Below are 24,236 nucleotides of genomic sequence, written 5' to 3'. Positions count from 1 at the left end.
TAAGAACCCCAAAGTAGGCCTGTAGATCATTTTGGTCCATCTCCTTCCACCTCTGTTAGATTTGTATTGTTGATTGTCATTTATGCTTAGAAATATCTACTCATATATGCTTAGAGTTTTATAATTAGTTGTAGATTGGTAGAGGTTTGATCCTTAGTAGCCTGTGGAGCCTCCCAGAGCACTCTGGCATGCACACACAACTTAAGGTCAGGAGAGAGGTTATATCTGCTCTTCCTGATATATGGTATAGCAAACACACGTATATCTGTTTTACTTTAAGTGCCTTTTGTTTAGGGAAGTCTTTATGGGGTCACACTGTGCCTGTGCTAGACAGACCCAACATCTCTCTCCAAAAACACACCATCCTTCTAGATTACTGCAATCCAGAATAATTTTCTGGATGGAATCTGGGATGAAAAGCTCAAATGAAGACTTGATGTCCTGCACATGAGTAACTGCCAGCCGTGTTGGCCCTGGTTGCATCCTTATCGCATTAGCAGCTCTGCAGGGTGGCTCATTTCTTGGGCAAGAAGATCATTCAATTTCACCATTTTTTTACATCCATATTTCTTCACTTGCTGTCTGGTGGGCTTGTTCTGGTCCTGGAGCTGGCTGCTGATGGGGTACTCATCTTTGTTTTGTTACTAAATGGTGCTCAATCTCATCCTCTTCTTCAAAGTCACTGTCAGACTCTGAATTTTCAAAAATGTGATCCTCATATTCTGAAACCTCTTCCTCGACATCATCATCAGAAGCTCCTCTCTCTTCCAAAATCAATAAGGCCCTTGCAGCAGATAATATTTTGGCCATCTTGATCAGTTGTGATAAGGAACCACACTGGCAAAGTCTTATTTATAGTATGATGCCCCTAATTTGCAGGTGGGACAGGGTATGAGAAAATAAAATTTGGATCCCTCAAGAAAGAGGGTAAAATGTGCGGGAATGTAAGAGCAGACGGTGTTGATAGTTGAATTTTCAATAATGTGGCAACTTTGTGCGGGAGCGGGAGGAGAAGAAAACAGTAGCAGCAGCACCAGAAAGGAGGAAAACAGAGTGTGAGAACACAGGACCTACACTTTCAATACTTTTATTAGACCTGGGTCCAATGGACCCGAACACCTTGTATGTAATGTAAATGCGTGGGGGGAGCTACAGTATGCAGTCATTGAAAATTTGTTTGGATTTATGTTCTTCACAGAAAATGAGCCAAAGCCAATGAATTTCAGGTTGAATAAATTATTAATTGTTTAATTTTTCTTTTGAAAAAAACTGAAAACGGGTCTCACAGACCCGAACACCATACAAGGGTTAAAATAATGAATTAAATATCTGAAATCAAAGATAAAAATTAACCCATGTCTGAATACACTTGCTATAGAGCAAAATTCACAGATGAATTCAAATAAAGTGACATTTTCACAGCGTTCTCTAACAGAGGCAGTTTTGTGTTTTGTTTTTTTCCCTTTTTTTCCCGCATGCGAAACATCACAAATTTACCTGTGCCTCTGTGGGGCGCCTTCACCTACTGCGCTTAAGTCAGAGAACTGTACATTTCAAATGCATGAGAGAAGTATGCTGAACCGTATATACAGGAAATATGCTGTGAACTAATGAGAAAACTTCACTTACAATTTAAGAGGGCTACACAACACTTTGCAAAAATGTAGAGGGGTGCGGAGGGGAGAAGCCTGTCACTACCAGCAGGGGGCACTGTGGGTTTATGTGTGTGCATGTACTTGTCTCTGTGGCATCCAGCTGTCCGTGGTTAGCATATACGCTTGTATGTATAAATGTAGCCCTTACAGTAAGGGCAGGTGTGTGTCACATCCTTGAGGTCGTCAATCATACAGGGAATCAAGCAGCAGCCGAGATCACAGCTGTGAACGAGGAGCAGACGGACGGAAGATGAAGCAAAAATCAAACACCTGCTCATGATTGTACACGTTACGTACATTAAGCTCTCACAAAACAATCACTGGGTCAAGAACATGGCAACACAGAAGCATGAAATATACACCATCTGCTTATCTGCCCCGATCTGAACATATGCAAAAGTTGAAGGTCACAGATCCCACAGTATACTGTCGTGCAAAATTTAAGACAGACACGATTAACAAGTTGCTAAATCAACAACATATTATTGAAACACCGTCTGTCTGAATGTTCAGGTAATATTTTATCTTCCAAAGTCCTTAACAGGTGAGCTGGGAAGTAATGGACGCTGTGGGGTATTTTATTTTATTTATATAGTGCCAAATTACAACAACAGTTGTCTCAAGGTGTTTTATATTGGAAGGTAAAGACCCTACAATAATCAGACGACACCCTTCACTTTGGTGAACGTGGGAAGTAAAAAAAGCTCCCTTTTAAAAGAAACCTCTGACAGAACCCCCAACCAGTCGCGGCAGGTAGCTGCCCCTCCTTGAGTCTGGGTATGCCAGAAGTTTTTTCCTGTTAAAAGGAAGTTTTTCCTTCCCACTGCTGACAAGTGTTAGCTCATGGGGGGGTTGTCTGATTGTTGTTTTTTTCTCTCTATTGTTGTGGGGTCTTTACCTTAGAATAAAAGTGCTATGAGTATTTGCTGCTATATGAATAAAAGTGAATTCTTTCACATTCCCTTATATGCTCAACTATGGACAAACCTGGCCGTGTCTGAGAGCAAGAGCAAATGTGAGACTCCAGTGACAATTTAGTATCCAATAAGGGAGCTACTTCAACAAACTTCCAGCAAATGCAAAGTATTCTGAAAAATATGCAATAAAGTTAATCTAGCTAAAGCTGGAAACGACAACTTCTTTTTTCACTATTTGAGTCAAAAAAAAAAAAAAAAAAAAAACCTCACACCAATGAGTATAACCAGGCCACAAAGAATGAGACACTAGCAGCTGGTGATGTGTGACCTTTGTATGAAATATTTTTCAGCATTATTATGTGACAATATTCTGCAGTCCCCTGATGAGTTACATGGTCAAGTTACTTTAAGTTTGTTGAAGTGTCAAGCAATTATTTTATACGTTTACTCAACTTTCTAAAACACTACCTAGGGTACTTAATGCATCTAGTGTCAATAAAGTCAAACTTTGAATTAGAAAGTGTCTCATCAATTAAATTAGCCCAATGGAAATGCTTCTGCCTGCAAGCAGCAATATAACAACAATCAGCGTTCTGCAATAATGACAGTTTTATCATGTCAGAAATATGATTATTGCAGATTTTCTTGACATAATTTATCATCCAGCTCTAGTTCTGTGTTTTTAAAACTACTGTCACTTTTAGGCATTACTCATGTGCAAAAACAGCAAAAACCCACCACCAGATGTCTTTTCTTTGACCTACTTACCCTACAAAGAAGCAGAAGAGGCAGAAGAGTGTGTTCATGAGGCCGATGTCGTGGGAGATGCGGGTGACGATAGCCTGCTGACAGTGCGGACACACAGTCTGCACTGGTGAAGTCTGAAACATTTCACCCTGCAGAACGGTCACAGTGGTGGCTGCTCCTGGAGGAGCCAGGACGGTCGCTGTGTGACCTCCCATGTGGACAAAGTGACCAGGACCCGGGCCCATCTGTCCTGGCATCGGTTGAGGAAAGTGACCAGGTGGCGGTGGTGGGTAGTGGCCACCTGCATTTAGACAAACCAATGAGAGTGGGTGAGCACAAGAACATCAGTCATGATATTTAAGAAAATGATCCATAGCCTCAACAGTGATGTGAGCCAAAAGGAAAAATAGATCTACAAGCCAGTGGACAATAAAATACTCTTTTTAGCTCTTTTACATTTCCACATTATTAATTCAATTTTCTGGCTTCTACCAAGCTAAACTGAAGCCAAATAAACTATTTTCAAGTAATGAAATTTAGCAAGCTGAAGTGTTTTTTTCCGAGCAGTCCATAAATACAGAAACTACATCAGAATCAGAATACTTTATTCATCCCTGAGGAAATTATGTGGTCAGAGTTGCTCCAAGACAGTAAGAACAGTAACTGATCATACAAAAAATATAACAAATAGCTCTACTATAGACACATAGCCCAATTAAAAATATATCCCAGTATATAACACAAATTAAATATATATGGTTGAAATTGAAGGGCTCCTCTTATCAAACTGTAAAACTTTATTTCTCTGGAAAGAATGTGCAAATGTTAAGTGTGTACAGCAATTGCAGTTTGTACTGTGCATAGCTGTACACCATGTCGGGTCCAGAACCATGAACACTAACATGCCCTGACAGCTTTAGAAGACAGTCACATATTATGGCAGTGTGATGCTTCATTTCCTTATCTATATATGCAGATAGTCTGTCGCACCTTGTGGTGGTGGAGGCATAGGCATGGGCATTGGCATGGGCCCTTCCCCAGGGACATGTGGTGGTAGGAAGCCTGGCTGTGGGGCCTCATAGGGTGGTGGACCATAGTCTGGAGGTAGGGGTTGTCCCTGTGGAGGAGCAGTCCTTACCGCTTCTGAAATACAGCACACATTAAAAAGATGGCACTGAAGACAGCCCCGCACAAGTCTGACACAACAAACTGAAGTTTATGGTCTGAAATAAATAACTGCAGTAGTACACAGCTGCAAGTGCATGACAACATGGGTGTTCACTTCACTGGTTATCTTTGATGCTTTCAAAGGTGAAATGAAGTCTCTCAAGCTCAGTGAGTGCCCAAATTTCTCACATCAGCTGTGGGGAAGTGGTCAAACTGCTTTTGAATTATCTCAATGCACTCAAGAACTTCTCTTTTTCATTGGTTAGTAAATCAGAGTAGGCTCCATAATGAGACCAATATATAATAATTTAGAACAGAGTCATACTGATATTACAAAAGATAAAGTTTGACTAAATTATTCAAATCAGTCTGGATTTAAAATGAGCAAATTACAATTTTTTTCAACAGTTAAAACGGCCGCAGATGTACTTCCTCTTGAACTGAGGAAGTTTACCGAATCACTCACACTGAATGTAGAACATATGTCACCACCAATACCGCTACTGTAACATTCACAGTCCTGTGTGTTCAGCTTTATTACCAGGTTGTCCATTTTTCTCCTGGATGAGGGGCGCACTGGGACCTCCGGGGTACGGAGGGGGAGGATCGCTGGACATACTGGCCGGATGTCTGAACTAGCAAACGGGTCGGACACGTAAGCGCCACTCACAACTCGACAGGTTGACCTTCCCCCCTGTGAGGAATAAAAAAAATGAGCACAGTTTGAGTCCCCTGGCTCATTACTCTCTGACACAGTCATAAAATGTTCCATCAACAGTCAGAGAGGCTAATGAAGGAGCTGATGTAACTGCTGATGTCAGTCTGCACATACTGTACCATAAGTTTCAGGGGAATTGAAAGATAAAGGGGGAGGTTTTAGGACACCTTAACGCTGGCAGTGTTAATCACATTTTCTTGGTTTATAGGAATACTGCCTGACAATAAAACAGAAGTAAAAGCAAAACTGTTCATTTGAACATGAAAACAATATCATGATGGGTTTATATTTCATTTGCAACTAAAACCAAATTGTTCAATTCCAGTCTTATAAACCAAGATGAAGCAGTAAAAACCATAAGATGACCAGAGTAAGTGTGATTACTGTGTGAAAACCTGGATGACTTTTGAGTGCAGTAAAGAATGGTAAATGGACTGGTTCTTATATAGCGCTTTTCTACTCTGAGCGCCCAAAGTGCTTTATGCTTTCATTCACCGATTCATACCCAAGGATATCTGGCAGAAACCAACCTTCCGATTACCAGATAACCTGCTCTACACCTCCTGAGTGACAGCCACCACTTAAGAAGAAGCCTTTAGCAAAAGCAATTCCAGGGAAGGCCTGAATTAAATGAATGAAATGAACTGCTAGGTGTGAAAACATCAACAGCAAAACAATCGTGAGCTCCTCCATCCTTCCCCGGTGATCAGGTTTTAGCAGGAAGCACCTCTTCCCTCTGCCTAAATAATGCAAATGGTGTCTGAATGTAGGGTGCAACAAATGCCTCGGGGAAGAACAACAATTTTGGGGGGAGATTTAAAAGTATGTATGTCCAGTGATGACAACTCCAAAGCACTAAGGCACAAGCAAAACCAAAGACTGTTATTGCATGGTGCTACAATTTGTTCTAAGGAATCCCATCATTTGCATTTTCCACCTGTTAGGTCAGAGAAGTGCAAGTACTAACACAAAGAGAAGCAGGCTCTCACATCTGTACATGAACCTCTACATACTTGAAAATATGTGTAATAGACTACACTACTGTTAATACAACAGACCCCTAAATTTTAAAGACTCTAACAGAAGTCTTTCTGATGAGGGAATGTCTACAAAACAGTCATGGTTTTTCCTAAATCTGGCTAAACATGTTTTAGCCTTCTGACAGGACTGCAATATAAAGCTGTTTATAACAATGGGCAAAATAAACACCAAAATTGAGACTTCTTTTGAGTAAGGTTATACAGATACTTTGCCTCTACTAAATGTGGACCAATCGTGTAGGCCCGTTTTGAAACAGTACTGGCACACCAACACCTCTGATCCAAAGATGTCTGTGTAAGATTGATTCTAATATTTTAAGTCTCACATAAACGGTGGCAAGTCCATAAAGTACCAATGGGATCTAGTACAAACAAAACCCACTGAAAAGAAACTTCCTCCATCTGTTTTAGTCAAATGTGAACTGACTTTTTAAATGTGTGAGCTTATCTGGAGAGGAAAAGAAAGGTGCTGCTACACAGAGACAGGTATACAGACAAAGGAAGTTTGTATGGACTACATCATTCCGCGCCAACCAAAGAAAGTGTTGAAATGTGTCTAGACTTCAGTTTGTTTTGATGCTGAAATGTCACTACCCTATATTTTTAAACTGTGGAAGTCCTTTTTATTCAAATTGATATAAACAGAAATGCCCGCAAAATAAATAAAGATTGACTTTAAAGACCAGCGGTGCAACTTTTGAGCCTGTCCCTGTGATCTCCTGATATCATTTCAGCACATTCCTCAGTTATATTAAGGTTTTCAAAGCATATGATGCTGAAGAAGCTCTTTGCTAATGCAGGTTTTAAAGTGCAGAGGAGAAAAAGAACAAAAGACGTTAAACTGCAGAAAAATGTTCCTTTGCCAGTTGGTCTTGTTAGCTGGGGTTTCAAATGTACCAAAATTGTATATCTGTTTATTAACACATCATTTATCAAAAACCTACATGCACACTAGTCGCTGTCAAATCAGATAGCGCATTTTCATTTCCTTTAGCAAATAAATACACTTACATGCACAGCAAACCTCAAATGATTCTTTCTGAGTCAGAAACAAACCTCAATGCTAATACTAAATATGCAGCAAACCCTACCTATTAAATGTAGGTCAATTATGTTAACTGACTCAGTGACTAACAAATGTGCTCATTTATTAATTTCTATAATTGCATCTACACTTATAAGCAGCAACAATAACAAGCTCCCCTAATAGAGCCACAACATACACTCATGCTACTGATGTACCTCCTGTATTTTGAGGCTGCATGCTAACACTAGTGTAGTTCAGTCAGTTTGACATTTCTCTTTTCTCAATGTATTACAGTGTTTTTTTGTGTATGTTTGTTTGTTTTGGTATTTTTTACAAGAAATACCAGGCCTTACTTACTAGGGTATATTACCATGGTAACATATGCTGCAAACCTAACCTGTGCTGAACTAGGCTAAATTGCAGATTAGAGATCAACAGGTATGAAATCACTGCTGACAGACCAATGAGTTCTAGTGAAAACAAGGTCACCATTCCCAGAAGATTCCTTGGACATCTGTGCACAGATAGTCGAAGTATCTAAAGTCTTTGTTTTTCCTTGATGAGCAACAGCATTAAATGTAGATTCGACATAGCTTTACCCTTTTTTTCCTGCTGGCTGCAAGCAATTTCACAACAGTTTTAATGTACTCTGAGCACTAATGATCATATTTGATACTTCCTGAAGTTGTATCAAATTTGCACTAATTTGGCCTAATTTTCAGTTCAGCCTTTGTTATGTGTTTAATCCTTCATATTTTTCATTTTTTTAATCTTCCTATGTAAAGTCACCCGTTTTGCTGCAAGTACACTTATGTAAAACTGTGATTGGTAAGATACTGTTAGCAGCACCACTTTTTAAGCTGACTCAACTTGATAACCAGCTGTGACCTCTTACATGATTGCCAATGTTTGGAGAAGTGAATCCAGAGAACGCAAAAAAAAAACAAACTGGGTGTGTTGAACCTGCTTTGTAGTAAAGGGCTAATACTACTGCTACTACTACTATTACTAACAGGTTTACCTGATGTGACTGAAATTAAGGATTCCTCCAGAGAAGCCTGAGATCTGCCACACCCTGTAATAGGAGCAAAATTCACCATTAGTATTATTATTATTATTTTTATTATTATTATTAAAAATGTATGAGTTCAAAGAGTACATTATTATTAAGCCAAGACTGTTATTAAAATCTACACTAAAAGTTACAAAAACAAATCAGTCTTTAGCAGTGAACTGAAATAAGACACTGCTAAGGTAAGCCATTAATTAAACTGTTGTAAATAACTTGTTAACCTATAATATGTCACAAGCCTGTACATAGCTTGTACACTCACTACAGCCTGTACATACTTATAGTTATAGCACATTCATAACATACCTTCATACCGTGTACTTTGTAACATACCCATAATAGACCCATATTTTGTACCCTCATACCTATAATAGACCCTTTTTGTAATATATCTATCTATATTATTGCTAATATATATTTTGTAATATATCTATTGCCACTGCACTTCTGGATGGATGCAAACTGCATTTCGTTGCCTTGTACTTGTGACATGTACAATAAAGCTGAATTCTATTCCATTTCTATTCTATTCTAAGATAAAAGCTGCAATCAGTTTTGCCAAAGTGACTTTCATATGCCCTTTACTTATCCGAGTTAAAAGTCTCATTGAGATTACAAACGTCTTTGTTAAGAACAATCTTGCCAGGGAAGCAGAAGTGACAACAAATATAACACAGTAGTTCTATGAAGACATCTGAAGTGGCCTGAAAGGATGATTTGATTATTATTTAGAATACACTGAAAGTACAAATAATGCAGAGTCATAAAGATACTTGCCTAACAGCTATTTTTTTTAAATTAAATATATAACCCGTTTGTAAATCCTGTTGACTACAGCCCATTTACCGATATAAACAATGATAATGGTCATTTAAAAAAAACGATTCAAACATCAACTATCACCTCCTCAGGTTCCTCAGAGCAAACAAAAAGCAAAAGTGAAAAGAAAACTTATACGTGATCGCAATAACAAGTACTAACTTCGGTGCCTGCACAAATAAATATCTAAGTTTACTAAGTGTAACTGTAACTGCTCCCAACTTATTGGGACAGTTTTCCCAGATAAGCAACTAGCCAGCTAGCTGATGTTTTTTAATAATCCTGTAGCGGATAATCCTGCTCAAATCTACTTGCACAACTAACCATGAATAACTTAGTTACGTAAGTGAGGCCAGAGGAAGCCAGCGGCGATGTTAATTTAAATTGGTGCTTGGATCTAATACTTGTATAATAATGTGGTAGGGTAGCTAGCTAACTGAGAGGCAATGCGGAGTGATGTGAACGGTAAAATAAGCCGTTGAATTCGGTATTTCTACAACATCTCTGCTATTTAAAAAAATACGAAAAAGAAAGAAAGAAAGAAAACCCGTGAAGGACAGGGAGCGTTTCCTGTCAGCCGCTGAGGTCAGCTTAAAGACAGCGATGTGTTTGTTTAGTTAAAGCATGTCTGTTTGGGTAGCAGTGGTTAGCTGGCTATCGCTAGCGTCGCCATTCGTGACACAGAAACGACCTCGTAAAAAGAAAAAAGAAAAGAGATGCGGACAGAAACGGTTAAGGAGTGAAGACCCGGAGGGCTGTGGAGAAGAAAACCGTCTCCGGTCACGACTCTTTAACGGGGCAACTGTCAATATGCTGAATGCCAGATTACCTGGTTGTAGATGAGACGCCAGCCCGCTGCGTGAAGTTGCTTGACGTTAGCAGCTCCGTCCCTCCTGAGGAGAGTCAACATCCGTCGAGATGGATTTACACCTGACGTCATTAATCAGGAGTTACACGAGCTGCTGCTCAAAACTTCTACGTCACATTCTGCTCGTTTCTTTTTGTTTAAGTAAAATACGACATAATTTTTTTTATCCTGTAAATAACACGACAAAAATAAAACTATATTAAACAATAGCATGTAAACAACCATTACCTTTTTACATTTTTTAGCATCAGCTCCGCTAACTATATAATTATTTAGAGCGTTAAATATGATTACAATATTTTTAAGACATCTCATACTTTAGAAAGTGGGACTCCAGCATTATATTCATTGTTTATATGTATTACTGAACGCCTATATAGCTTTTTTCGTGTGATTTGGAGATCAATCTGCCGCTTACCAGAAGATTCCAGTTGAAACTAATAGCTGACCTTCGAGTATTTAAAATCGTTGTGTTTACTGGCCTCCTGCGGTCGAACTGGAGAACTGCAACGTTAGTCAATTAGTCAACGTTAGACAATGTTAGTATCAGTGAAGGCATAATGGAAAGGCAATGGCAGTGCTGTAAAAAAAATTAAATTAAATAAATAAATAAACCGCACCATTGTTGTTTAGTGAGCTAGTGTTTTTTATTATGAATTATATATTCAACATCATATTTATTATGTTTTAGCTTTATTATTCTGTCGCCAGCTATTCAGAGTCAGAGCTGGCCCAAGGTGCCCTAAGACCATCACCTCCCACCAACCTCAGCACTACAAATATTAACTTTAGTTAATAGTAGTCCTTGCTTAACAATTTCTGCCTTGTACAATAACCATTATCACAACCATTCCTGTACCATAACCATTATTATTTTAGACTTAGACTTAGAGCTTTTTATTGTCATTGTGCAGTTTCTTGCACAGCGAAATTGGGTAGCTGGACCACAAAGGTGCTAAAATAAGAAGAAGAGAAACCAATATACAATAAGGCTGAAAAAAATAAATAAATAGAATAGAATAAAAAGCAGTGTATATGTATTGTGAGTGGAACTATATACATGGTGTATGTGTAGGAAACATTGAAACAGACTGGGACCAAAGTAATTGCACAGAACATGGAAAGACTGAGATATTGCACACAGATGATCAACAGCAGTGTCAGAGTGGATGTGTTGGGGAAGTCTTTACACACTCTTAGTTTGCATTAAGAGTTCTGACAGCCCACGGGAAGAAGCTGTTCTATAGTCTGTTGGTTTTGCACCTGATGGATCTGAGCCTTTTTCCAGAGGGCAGGATGTTGAAGAGGTGGTGGTTAGGATGGAGGTGGTCCTTTATAATTGCCCTGGCTCTGGAGAGACACCTTGAGCTGGCAATTAAGTCCAGGGAGGGGAGTGGACAGCCGATCACCTTCTCTGCAGTTCTGATGACCCTCTGTAGTCTCTTCTTGTCAGCTGTTGTGCAACCAGCGTACCACACAGGGATGGCGTGCACCAGCACACTCTCGATAGTGGCACAGTAGAAGGACACTAGGAGTTGAGTCTGCAGCCTGTTCCATCTCAGAACCCTCAAGAAATGGAGGCGCTGCTGGGCTTTCTTTACTAGGGCTGATGTGTTTGTGGACCAGGATAGGTCCTCGGATATGTGGGTGCCGAGGAACTTAAAGGAGGACACCCTCTCCACATAGTCACCTTTTATGGAGAGGGGAGGGGGATCAGTTCTTGTTTTGTGGAAGTCCATGACCACTTCCTTTGTTTTCTTGGTGTTTAGGGTGAGGTTATTGTAGTTACACCATTCTGACAGTCGCTGGACCTCATCCCTGTAGGCAGTGTCATCGTTGGTGATGAGCCCCATCAGAGTGGTGTCGTCTGCAAATTTGATGATGATGTTGCAGGGGTGCATAGGGGTGCAGTCACTGGTGTAGATGGTGTATATTATTATTGTTGTTGTTGTTGTTGTTGTTGTTGTTGTTGTTGTTATAGATCATCGTTATGGTGGCTTATTAGTGTGGTGAGAGGTAATTAAATAAACTCTGCAGACAATGAATTTATGAAGTATGAATTTAAACATATAAGTATAAAAATATAAGGATATCTGTGTACACTCTCACAGTTTTATCAATATATCTCTAAGTTTTGTGTTTGAACACATTAAAGGAATGCTGACAAAAAGTGATTTTTATATGTCACATCATTACGCATTTAATCTAATTTACTCTAATGCATTTTTAATACACTTCTATTGGGCCCAACCAAGGTACTGTAATTTAAGGGTTACAGTTTCATAAACATTTAAAGATCTGGACATATAGATATTTAAACTTCCAAATATAGAGAGAGATAGACTGATTACATTATTCACTATTATTCTGCTGTGCTTTGATCTTTTTTGACCTCTGATGTCCTTTAGCACCAAAAAGGTTGAGAACTGAACCAGCTACTATCATTTCTGTGCTATGCTACATTCTTGTAGAGGTCTGTCTGTGTATCAGATAGTTACAACAAGATGTGGTAGAAGATGAAGTGGAAATATCAAGGAAAATTAAAGTTGCTCTGACAGTGGTGAAAAATATGAGGAGAAGAGAGAGTGTGTTTAAAGATAAAGTCAATTTATTCTCTTTGCTTATACAAATCACGGTTGCATTGAAGCTGGAGCCTATCCCAGTTATCACAGGGCAACAGGTGAGATGCACCCTGGTGAGGGTACCAGTGCCCCCTCAAGTATCCTGAAGAGGGTGAAGCTGGTCCAGTGTTCCGCGACTGGGACGAAAACTGCATTGTTCCTCCTGTGTCTGAGGTTTGATTAACGGATGGACTCTCCTTTTGAACACCCTGGCAAGACTTTCTTGGGGAGGCTGAGGACTATGATCCCCCTATAGTTGGAACACACCTTCCGGTCCCCTTTCTTGAAGATGGGAACCATCACCTAGGTCTGGCAATCAGGAGTTACAACCCCTGATCTCCACGCAACATTGTAGAGGTGTGCCGACCAAGACAGCTCAAGAATAGCCAGAGCCTTCAGGATCTCAGGGCGAACCTCATCCTCCCCAGGAGCCCTGCCACTAACGAGTTGTTTAACTGCCTCAGTGGCCTCACCCCCGGAGATAGACAAGTTGTCCCCCTTGTCCCCAGACACTGCTACCTCTACAGAAGATGTGTCAGTGGGATTAAGGAGGTTCAGCAGCGTCTGGACTTCTTTAAGGTTCACAAGAAGCTTAAAGAAGTCCAGACGCTTTTCTTTCCAAGCTCCTTTGACTACGATGACCTGGAAGACTGAGAACCTTCACAGGTATACACAATGTAGGTAAAGTACCACTTTATTGGTCAAAAAAAAATCCCAATCACATATGTTTACAATCATTATTTGTCTGCGCGGCTGACGTTCATTAGCAGAAAGCGCATTTAGACCGCACTAGTTTAGGAAGAAGGGTGTTTATGAGGAATCTGCTCCAGGGTCTCGGGAGGCTAACCAGTAACCCTATCCCAGGCAGGGAGAACAGTTCCCTTGATCTTCTGCTTATAGGGGGTTTTGAATCCCTCTTTGGTCCCTCACTCAGGACCAATTTGTCATGGGAGACCCTGCCAGAGGACAAAAAGCCCCCAACAACACACTGCACCACTGTGCTGCCATGTTATAAAGAAAAAGTTAAATAAAACACTTTTGATGGGAGAGATTTTTAAGATGAGAAGAGTGGTGACAATCAGTGAGCAGCATTATGCCTTGTCATCATTTATGATTTTTTCTAAAGCACACATGGGAAAATTATACAAGGAGCTAGAGGCTCCTTGTATAAGATTACTTCAAGATTACTTCAGTGAGTCTGTATTGAAAATTCCCTTCATCAGTGACCTAGGAAGTGCTGCATATCAGTCAACTGGCAAGCTGTAGACTAATTTAAGTGCAACTACTTTGATAGACTTTTTTTATGTAATCTGTAACCATGCAATACAGTTTGTTGCCCCTTTCTAACTTTATAGAAATCAGTATGACCCTCTGGGAAACATCAACCCTAGGTCAAACATTTCCTATTCGTAGTTTATCGTTCATACGTAGCAGCGTTGAATTTGCTGGATTGGAGCTGACGTCCGTGCTCTGACACCTTCCCTTTTTTTACTAAATTAGCTCCGTGTGGACCTCCGGGCAGTCCCTACACGCAGAGCGAACGCTCCGGAACGCTCGGCGACAGCCAATCAGCGTGTCTCCCTGCTTTGTTAGCTCTCCTCTGGCGAAACAACAGCTCGTTTCGATTTGTTTTCCTTTTCGCCGCGTAGCCATCAAAAAACAGAGCGAGTAAAATGTTAGAATAAATAAAGCGTGTATTTGTGTTTGGTGTTATTATCGTTTTGGTGTTAGTCTAGACTGAAGGCAGAGGAAGTTGGAACTGCCGACGCATCGTTCGCTGCTAGCTAACTGGAGCTAATATCGAGCGACCCAACAGAGAAAGCAGAGATGGGGTCCATCCTGAGTCGTAGAATCGCTGGTGTTGAAGACATCGATATTCAAGCCAACTCGGCTTACCGATTTCCACCGAAATCTGGTAAATGATCGTCAATGTCTCCGATGAAATTAGATTCCTCATAAACACCCATCTTTCTAAACTAGTGCGGTCTAAATGCGCTTTCTGCTAATGACCGTCAGCCGCGCAGACAAATAATGATTGTAAACATATGTGATTGGGATTTTTTTTTTGACCAATAGACGGTAACTTAATAAAACATTTTTGTCAGATTTACAGTATTTTCGGTGTGTCGGACATTGCTGCCACCGAGGATAAAGCACGATGGCTGTTTATTAGGCTATTACAGACGTTGTCTTGATGTTCATCAGGATGATCATGAGTAGATGGACTTTTAAGAACTGGGGAATCATAGATGTTGACATAGTGACCCTCTATGTCATCAAATGATTTTCACCCTTTAAAGCAATAACCTTTAAACCACAATTTTATAGCATATAGATCTTTTCACACCGTAAAAACAACGTGAAGATGGGTATATAAACTAGTTTAGCCACCATTTTATTGCTTGCCAAACTAGTTTTCTTAGCATTAACTGAATTATGGAAGTATTTTAAATGTGACAAATAGCTGAAAAGAATCAAAATTAAAGCTTCAAGGTTGCTGTGCTGCTTTTTCCGAAATGACTGCACTATTAAACATGAGTGCATCCAAACTGTTTATCGCTTTTTCTTTTAAAATATCTCACCTTCAGGGAATTATTTTGCCAGCCACTTTTTCATGGGAGGAGAAAAATTCGACACGCCACATCCAGAGGGATACCTTTTTGGGGAAAACATGGACCTGAATTTTCTTGGAAATAGGCCAGTGCAGGTGAAAACTGTTGTTTCTTTAACCTGCTGTTTAGCACTGTATTTTCAACAGTAGTTTGGTATTTCTTATCAGTAAAATGGTCAGTAGAACTATTTCAATAATTTAAAATCCTTCTATTTCACTAGTTTCCATATGTAACACCTGCACCCCATGAGCCTGTGAAAACCCTGAGGAGTCTGGTGAACATCAGGAAGGATTCGTTGCGTTTGGTCAGGTAGTGATATAAAGGCACTATCACAATAAAACATCAACATAAAAGTAGAACAACTGTTTTAATGAAGCCAGTCACATGTCTGGATTGTAGGTATAAAGATGACTCTGACACACTGGCGGAGGACGGCGGGAAACCAAAGGTCCAGTATGGTGTGGAGTTCACTTTTGATGCTGATGCTCGAGTGGCTATCACCCTCTACTGCCAGGCATTTGAGGAGTTCTCCAATGGCATGGCAGTGTAAGGATTTAATCTTACAAATAACACAATCAAATGATCATCTGGTCTTTTACTTATTAAATTAAAATCCATGCCCTGTGTGAAGTAAACAAAGATGGGGCATATGCATCTGCCTGTGGGAGGATCAGTTGTACCATTCACACAGACTGATACTGCTCTGACACAGCGCCTTCATGTTAATGTGAAGCAGTAACAACAAGAAACATTTAAATGCTGTTTTATGGGTGTGAGATTTTGAGCTTCAGAGCACAAAGTCTAGAATAGATGCAATGGGTCCTTAGCAACCACCAGTCACCATGGATACCAGATAAGACTATGACAAAGACGAAAGTGATAGTCTGAAGTTGCCGTCTTATGAAACAAACAAGATGATCCATAAAATGACGGCGGCTGCTGCTGTTGTGCTAGGTTTTCTATTTTCTTTAGTTTGATTTTATTTAAAAACTGTACTGAATTTCTTAATACATTATATGTGACAGTTCACATTGAGCCTTCATTGCTGATGTCTGTATAGGTGCAACAGCAAAAAGTTTCCAGGTTGTACTGGAATATTTCTTCCCTTTTATGTCATTTCCAAAGTAAACTGTGAGATTTTTGCTGTCTTCTACATGTAGGTACAGCCCAAAGGATCCGTCGATGGCCTCTGAAACTGTGCATTACAAGCGGGGGGTGAGCCAGCAATTCTCCATGCCGTCTTTTAAAATAGATTTCAGCGAATGGAAAGAAGAAGATGTAAGTATTTGCAGCAGATAATGCAATTTTGTAATCAGTTTTTAATGATTTAGCACATCATAAAAAAGCATTGCATCACCACGTTTGATTGGATAAATGTCTTCTTTTTATGTGTAACTGTCTCCTTTAAAGTTGAATTTTGACCTTGACCGAGGAGTGTTTCCCATGGTGATCCAAGCTGTGGTTGATGAAGGGGACGGTAAGTCGCTGGAGCTGCACAGGACTAATTCCAATATTGAGTCTGTTAAAAAGGGGAATGTTGTACTTTTTCTTACATTTTGTCTTTAATATATGCTACAGTGGTAGATGTTTATAGTAAACATGGCCAAAGTTTTAGATAATTTGGTCAGTTTATGTACAGGTAATTCTTGTGAGCCAAAAGTTTAGGCATTTAGGTGCTCTAAGTGTTTGGTTTCTGACTCTTTTCTCTGCTCTTGCTTCTATATGATATCAGAGGAAGCAGATCTCCCTTATTTAGTCATCTCAGGCAAACAGTTTTTCTCTTGTGAAAACAAGAGAGCCACCCTCCTGATTTTCAAACTTTCTTTTTGGGATGAGCAGCCAATCAGAAGAAGGTTAGAAGGGAGGGTGACCTTCAAGGAAGAAAAGCTAAAATGCCTTGTTTAAGATAAAAAGAATTATTTTGAAGTCTGAGTCATGCAAAGCTACTGTAGTGGAGTCAAAACAATAAAATTAAACAGCTGGAAATCATCTCTCAATGGGCTCCTTTTTAACATTTGAAAGTAATGGACTACAATTGCAGTTTAATTGTTACCTTAAACGCACATTGGGCCAACATTTGTAATAATCTTAATGTTTTGTTTTTTTCAAGATTGCCTTGGACATGCTCATGTGCTTTTGGCAGCATTTGAAAGAGTATGTATATGTTAAAAAACAATAAATAATTTTAACCTGTAGAGAGCATGTTTACTATTTATATGAGCTAAAACATGTCTCCTTTCTCCCCCCCAGCATGTTGATGGGAGTTTCTCAGTGAAACCTCTGAAGCAGAAGCAAATTGTAAGTTTATAAAGGTTTTTATTTCAGTCTTGTATTATTATAAGTTATTGAAGTTTAGAGTAAAGTCATATTTGAGCCGTTAGTTATTTATCCAGCCCATGTGTGGCATGTTTCTATTAAAGAGCAGGTGAAAGGTGGATGTTTCAGCCTGTGAAAGCATGTGAGCAGATGTGTGTCAATCTCTAAAGTAGACTTGATTGTAAACCTACACTTTAGACTCTGAATGTATTTATTTATTCTACGTTTGAGTGCCAAGCACTACTTTAATGTTATTAAGTATACATAACAGATTTACAGTCATTTGTAGTGAATGGGTTTTCTTTCAAACTTTTAAGAATATGTGGATATTTTTTTATAAAATCTAAATGTTGAATTTTATTTTTCCCTGTTTTCTCAGGTGGACCGTGTAAGCTACCTCTTGCAGGAGATTTATGGAATCGAGAACAAAAACAACCAAGAAACTAAGGTTGGAACTGCTAACTGAGAAGAATCACGATGCTGTAAAAAGTTGGCTGTGTTTGATTTGTAAGCCTTTTTGTTCTTCTTTTCTCTAGCCATCTGATGATGAGAACAGTGACAACAGCAACGAGTGTGTCGTCTGTTTGTCTGACCTGCGAGACACGCTTATCCTGCCCTGCAGACACCTTTGTCTCTGCAACTCCTGTGCGGACACTCTGCGGTACCAGGCCAACAACTGCCCCATCTGCAGGCTGCGTAAGAAGTGTTACTTTCTTTAAAAAATAAATAAATAAAAGTTGTGTCATGCTATATGAGCAGGTTTAGATTCAATCAATGAATTCATTAATGAATGTATCTGCTTTCCAGCCTTCAGAGCCTTGCTTCAGATCAGAGCTGTGAGGAAAAAGCCTGGAGCTCTTTCTCCTGTGTCCTTTAGTCCAGTTCTGGCTCAGACTATGGACCATGATGAGCACTCAGTAAGTTATTCGTTTTTAACCAGCTGTGGATCTTACCTAACTGCATTAACTCTAAATATTTTTTTTTAGAAATCTTTATTATAATATTAAGATCAACAATAAATCCACTTGTCTCTTTCACTGTGACTTTTTGCAGGGCACAGACTCAGTTCCTCCTGGCTTCGAGCCCATCTCACTGTTAGAGGCCCTGAATGGTTTGCGCTCGGTGTCTCCTGCCATCCCATCAGCCCCCCTCTATGATGACATCAACTTCTCAGGGGGTCTGGGAGGGGACAACAGACAGTTAAGCTCTCCAGAGCATTTAAGCGATGGAAGTCTGCAGAAAGGCAAAGTCAGCAAGTCACCTGACAGGTAATCTAAGACATAAAATCTTTACTGCAAGTAATCTGGTTTAGGTAGGAAATTGGATAGCATGTAATGGTGTCAAACTTCATTTCCCATGAGACTCGGCCAGTAATCAGATTTACCCCTTTATCCATTTCCTGTAAAGAGCTGTGTTTTTAGTTAATCTTTATGCCTCCAGCAAATTTTCTTCTTTAGAGGAAAATTTAGAGCTGACATAATCATGTAAAATGGGCCTGTTAGAGGCTGAAGGCCTAAGGGCTTATCTAAGGGCTAGAATATTTTTCTCAAAGTTAAATTCTGTGCTTGAGTGTCACCGTGAATAATTAAATTACCAGTTCTAGTAGTATAGTTAAGTATTTCTTATTTTTCTGCATTGTTCCCCTCCAGCACCCTGAGGTCTCCATCGTCTCCAATCCAGGAGGAGGATGAAGAGAAGCTGTCAGAGATGTCAGATGCTCAGCCACACACTCTTCTGTCCAGTAGCCCCGCCCCCACAGATGTAAGCTTCTTCTTCACTACCTGACATTAAGCTCTGACACCCGTACAGACAAAAACCTACCTTCCATTTATTCTTCCAGGCCACAGCGACTGAGGACGTGGCAGAATCCCTGTCTCCAGATGACGGTGAGTTTTCTCCTTTGGTTCTCAGTGAACAGTCAGTGATGTGTTTGAGTGACTGATGACATTCTGGACTTTGTTGGTATCCAGAGGACAGGATGCATTCTGGAGGAGACATTCTGCAGGACTGCATCAGTGAACACAGCAGCTTGACCAAAACAGAGAGTGACCCACCAGGTGATCTGTCTTTGCCAGGTAGGAGATTTTCCATCTTGGGCGAAGAACAAAAAAAAAAAAAAGCCCTTACGAGGATCCTTTTAATTAAGGAAGAAGTGATAAAAATGAAAGATGTGTCATTTCCTAAACTTTGGACCTGTACTTTCCGATGAAAGCTTAGAGCAAATCAGGTCTTCACAAAGTGAAGACTTGTCACTGTTGACTGGAAGTTAAATATTCTCTCTGGTACTTTAGCTCAGTGTCTTTCTTCTTTAACCCTGGACTTTAAGGCTGCAATTCTGTGTGCTTTGCCTCTAACTTGTGTGCTCTGGTGCTTCTGTGTGTTATCTAACCCCCCTCTTCTGTTCCCTGCCATCCTGTCTCTTTTTACCACCTCACTTTGGCCAGCTCTAGGTCCTGATTCCTGCTCTATTGGTATGGAGGAATAACTGTGGTATGTAGGCTTTCCTGTCTGCTCTGCTTCTCTATGTATGAGCTCTACTGATGATAATGGTAACATTCACTGCTGTCGTTCACAGCTAGAAACCCCCCCCAGCAGTGATATGTTCTGTTATGAGCAACTATTAAATGCCTGCAAGGCCAAACTGGTGTAGAAGAGTTTGTTCTCCTACTGAAAGTCTGAAAGGAAACTTCCCTTTTAACTATGTTTCTTATCTATTGATTGTTTCCCCCTTTTTTCCCACCCCAGGGTCATCAGAAAGCCTGAAAAGTCAGAGCACAAACTGCTCCAGCCAGCCTCTCCTGTGTCCCACGAGCAGCCTTCATATGGAAGATGAACATCTCATCCACTAACTCCTCCCATCTTTGCTTCAAGGAAGTTAACAAGAGTGAGGCAGGACTCTGTTTATTCCATCAGCATCTCTTGACAAAACAAAAGAAATTGGACTGTCACAAAGATGTTTGTGATGGCTTGTTCTGTGACTGAAGTTTAAAAAAAAAAAAAAAAAAGATCACCTCCCCCCAGCTTTTTATTAACTCTCGAATGGTGTTCAGTCGTCGAGTTGTTGTTTAGTACTGTTTATTCCTGAGAAATTTCACTACCTGTCATGGTGGTGCTTTTAAGCACACTTACTTTAAATTAACGCTGTATCAAAGTTTTTGACACTAAATTCTGAAGAATTCATAAATAAGGATTGTGTTTGGAAATCAGTGAAACACTTTAATGACTTGACACCTTAATCGTTTTATTCCTGTCAGGCTGATTTATGGGCTAAAGTTTGTATTACTTGTGTATCCGTGTAGCCATTTGAGGTGATTTTGCTCCCCCAACAAAATCAGTTATAATTCATTCCTCACAACAAAAGTATATAATGACATATGTCTTAAGCTGTCTTCTGTCTAAAACATCAACACATGGTTTTATCATTTCAAACTATATATCTGTGTATTACAACTAGAGTCCTGTGTAGTTGCCTTTAAAATTGTACATTTTTATATATATATATATATTATATAATATATAAAAAAATATAAATAAAGGAACTACATTCAGTTAACATGCACAATATTTAAGACTTTGATAATCAAAAAGAGCTACAGATTTACATCCTAACAGCTGAACTCAAAGATAGCTAAAGCCTGCTACAAGCATAGATGCTGCACCTACATGTTTGCTGACTTAGTGTGGCACAGTAAGGGTGCTCGTGATATATGTTGCAAATTTCTACAGTCCCTTTTTTTTTTTTTTTTTTTTCTGTGGCAATGCCAGTGTCTGCTTCTGTGATGTAGCTGCAAAAAAGGGGTCACGTGTTTGTGTGGCTGCAGCGACTGTACTTACCTTGGTTGTGTACGTGTAGCACACCGCATATAGATCTATGTGCCTTGAATTAATATGGCTGCCTGCTTGTTGCAATGGACATTAGTGTTCTTAAAAATGCCACAGTATACAACAGTTTCAGCCCGTAGACAGGATTTTTTTTGATGCTGATGTACAGAGCCTTTTTTTTCTATCGCAAACTTCATGCTACTGGAAAAACGTATCTTGTTATCGAGCAATATTCAATTGAACTGTTCATTTACTATGTTATTGCCATGTGTTGATTATGCATTCAATATTAGTGTTTAGGTTCAAGTGGGTTCTCCTCGTAACATTTGTGTTTTTGAAAGGAAGGCATCCGATGTAATAGATGCAAAGGTAAATGCATCTTAATAATTGGGCTTGCATTTGCATGTGAATTTGTAGATGCTTAAACCTCTGACTCCTTTGAATTCTTTCTTTTTTTTCTTTTGGTAACGTGCTTATTTTGTCTTTACCCCCTCCTTTTCTGTGCCATTTCAACTTGACACTGTGCCTTCCTGTTCTGACCACTATTGACCTGGTATCCAGGATAACTCCACACTAGGTGGTATTTGGCTCTCTGTAAAATCAATACCTGTCTCTTCCCGTGTGTGTATAGCAGCATGTGTATAACAATAAAGAGTCATTACTTCAACTGCAAGTTGTTTGCTGATCATCACAAGAACACAATTCTATTAAGACAATATTATGCTGTAAAGCTCATATATGGGCAGAAATCTGTGCCATCAGAAACTGAATTTGAATAAGTTAAATTTGAATTTGAATTACTCGGATTGAATCTGAATTGTAACTTGAATGAAAGCTTTTGAAAACTGAATTTGAATTAGTCTAATTTGAAATTGAATTTATGGTTTGAAACTGCATTTTATCCTTTAAAAATTCAGCTCTCGAATAATTTCACATTCACTTCTCACCATTCAGTTTCAGTTCTACAATTCAATTTCAGTTCCAAAATTCAGTTTTTTGGGACTTACATCCGGTTCCGGTTCAAGCGCAGATTAATAGAACTACAGACTGATAGCGTTACTGACGGAATCTACAGCGTCTTGAGCTGAATTAAGACTTCAGAAGTCATTCGTCATGTCGAATGACCAGCGGATAAACTCTCAGGTTGGTAATAAATGTATTACATGTATAAGAACAAGCGTCATGTTAACAATTGATAGCCGTACAACCTTTATGCTTATTGTAGCTGCTAGCTAAAAACGCTAATTTAGCCTAGTTTGCCCTGGATTCAGCTTTGACAGACAAATATGATCGACTGTTTCTAGTAGAATTCCAAAGTTGTCATCTTGTACCCTCTCAGAGCCCTGTATGCTTGCAGAGACCCCTACAGTAAGGAAACATGCAAAACGCTGTCCAAACCTTTGTATTTGAGCTTTATTTATGTCTTACACAGCATCCCAACTCTTTAGCGAACTTAATAACTTTAGCTAAAGTGAATAGTTAGTCTTATTCATTAGTGCAGCGTTACTGGATCACCTCTGTTTGAAGTGATATAATATGATATACAACTATCACTGAAACAGCAAACTTTGTAAATAAACAACACTTCTCATTCTCTAAACGTTTGGCCACAGATGTAAATTACACTATCAGTGCTTGTTCACTCTTGACAATAATTACATTTCTAAATTCTCTTTGTGCATTTACAGGTAAACAATATCTAATATTTTATCTAAATGACTGCTTTGTCTTTGAAAAGGTGAAGAGCCTGAGGCCGGTGACAGTCCAGTTCTACTCTAAGTACATCCTTACGGTGGTTCACAGGACAAGGCGACATTCCTGTCCTGCCAGAAGAGAAGAGAAACTTCAGAGTCTTCATGAAGTTCAACCACACCTGTCATATGGAATATGACAGGGGTCTCAAACTCCAGTCCTCGAAGGCCGGTGTCATGCAACTTTTCCATGCGCCCTCGAGGACTGGAGTTTGAGACCCCTGCCGTATGGTGTTCATGCAGTTTTCTACCCCACAGTTACAGCATGTCTGACTGCCTGTTCAGCATATGCAAAAATATATGATGAGTTTAAGCATGTGATGACTAAGGCCTTCCATTATGGTGTTTGTCATCACATGTCACAGATATCTGGATGATCATTTGGAATAAACAAAAAAACAAAAAACTTGTTACTTCATCTTTTATCTTTATTATTATTATTATTGTTCTTATTTTACATTTTTCATTGTTAGGCATTGGGTTTATTTGTAGTAGTCCTTTCCAGCTTCTTTCCCTCTTCCATGTTACTGTGTCAGCTTGTCAGCATCTATTTGGGGTTGGGAGTGGAACAGGAAGTAAAGAACAGAAAGTGCCATTTAAACCAGGAGAGGTTCTTATATTTCAGAAGAAGGGATTAATTCAAAAGAAATGACCTCAATGCCATATTTTATTTAGGAACCCTAGAGAGCACTTTGCAAAATAACACATTCTTATAATTTCACCCTCAGATGAGCCAAGCTACGACTGTCAGGGAAGGTGATGTAGGTACAGAGCATGTGAGAGTGGTTAAGTTAATGTCTCTTGTCTAGATGAAGGCACAGGAGGGATCAATGGCACGGCGTAGAGATTCAGTATCTTCAGTCTTCAGTGGACACTCCATTTCTGGCACAAAACACCTGTAAAAGATGGTCGATTTAGGAGGTGACCCGACAACTTCAGCCTGTCAAACATAGCAATGGAGCAGTATGTTTTAAAAAAAAAAATCTAATTAAGCATGCACTCAGTACCCTAAGAATTATTATGATAGTTAAACACAGTGATAGTTGTATATCATATTATATCACTTCAAACAGAGGTGATCCAG

The 24,236-nt window shown here is 39.5% G+C and overlaps 2 protein-coding genes across 4 annotated transcripts; one reads left to right on the top strand and one right to left on the bottom strand.

Moving 5' to 3' along the window:
• Positions 1–406: 406 nt before the first annotated feature.
• Positions 407–10,131, bottom strand: cdip1 (cell death-inducing p53 target 1). 2 transcript variants are annotated; one of them, XM_013269594.3, is made up of 6 exons: positions 9,992–10,131; positions 8,293–8,346; positions 5,028–5,180; positions 4,310–4,462; positions 3,341–3,620; positions 407–1,877 (listed from the first exon to the last, which is right to left on the bottom strand). In XM_013269594.3, exons 3-6 carry the CDS (start codon positions 5,101–5,103, stop codon positions 1,766–1,768), a joined length of 621 nt encoding a protein of 206 aa, XP_013125048.1. In that variant the 5' UTR covers positions 5,104–5,180; positions 8,293–8,346; positions 9,992–10,131; the 3' UTR covers positions 407–1,765. The 2 variants fall into 2 exon arrangements, with proteins under 2 accessions (XP_013125048.1, XP_025762135.1); XM_025906350.1 differs by lacking the exon at positions 8,293–8,346 and having other exon boundaries at positions 9,992–10,129.
• A 4,042-nt stretch (positions 10,132–14,173) lies between these two features.
• mgrn1b (mahogunin, ring finger 1b) lies at positions 14,174–22,068 on the top strand. Of its 2 annotated transcripts, XM_005468777.4 has the most exons (17): positions 14,174–14,566; positions 15,240–15,358; positions 15,484–15,572; positions 15,663–15,809; positions 16,424–16,541; positions 16,674–16,740; positions 17,374–17,417; positions 17,514–17,561; positions 17,959–18,027; positions 18,116–18,275; positions 18,387–18,496; positions 18,633–18,847; positions 19,229–19,340; positions 19,420–19,465; positions 19,550–19,654; positions 20,024–20,069; positions 20,325–22,068. In XM_005468777.4, exons 1-16 carry the CDS (start codon positions 14,479–14,481, stop codon positions 20,062–20,064), a joined length of 1,578 nt encoding a protein of 525 aa, XP_005468834.1. In that variant the 5' UTR covers positions 14,174–14,478; the 3' UTR covers positions 20,065–20,069; positions 20,325–22,068. The 2 variants fall into 2 exon arrangements, with proteins under 2 accessions (XP_005468834.1, XP_003442241.1); XM_003442193.5 differs by lacking the exon at positions 20,024–20,069.
• Positions 22,069–24,236: the final 2,168 nt, after the last annotated feature.

The sequence above is a fragment of the Oreochromis niloticus genome, linkage group LG4, assembly GCF_001858045.2.
Source record: "Oreochromis niloticus isolate F11D_XX linkage group LG4, O_niloticus_UMD_NMBU, whole genome shotgun sequence".
Taxonomy (NCBI): Eukaryota; Metazoa; Chordata; class Actinopteri; order Cichliformes; family Cichlidae; genus Oreochromis; species Oreochromis niloticus.
Note: the sequence above shows the minus strand (reverse complement) of the source record. Positions and strands in the feature narration are given on the sequence as shown.

Coding starts and splice junctions, on each gene's coding strand:
- mgrn1b (XM_003442193.5), top strand. CDS start 14,479: ATGGGGTCCATCCTGAGTCGTAGAATCGCTGGTGTTGAAGACATCGAT. Junction 15,359..15,483: donor TTGGAAATAGGCCAGTGCAG/GTGAAAACTGTT, acceptor CTATTTCACTAG/TTTCCATATGTAACACCTGC. Junction 15,573..15,662: donor GATTCGTTGCGTTTGGTCAG/GTAGTGATATAA, acceptor TCTGGATTGTAG/GTATAAAGATGACTCTGACA.
- cdip1 (XM_013269594.3), bottom strand. CDS start 5,103: ATGTCCAGCGATCCTCCCCCTCCGTACCCCGGAGGTCCCAGTGCGCCC. Junction 3,621..4,309: donor TATGCCTCCACCACCACAAG/GTGCGACAGACT, acceptor GTCTAAATGCAG/GTGGCCACTACCCACCACCG. Junction 1,878..3,340: donor CTCTTCTGCTTCTTTGTAGG/GTAAGTAGGTCA, acceptor CCTCGTTCACAG/CTGTGATCTCGGCTGCTGCT.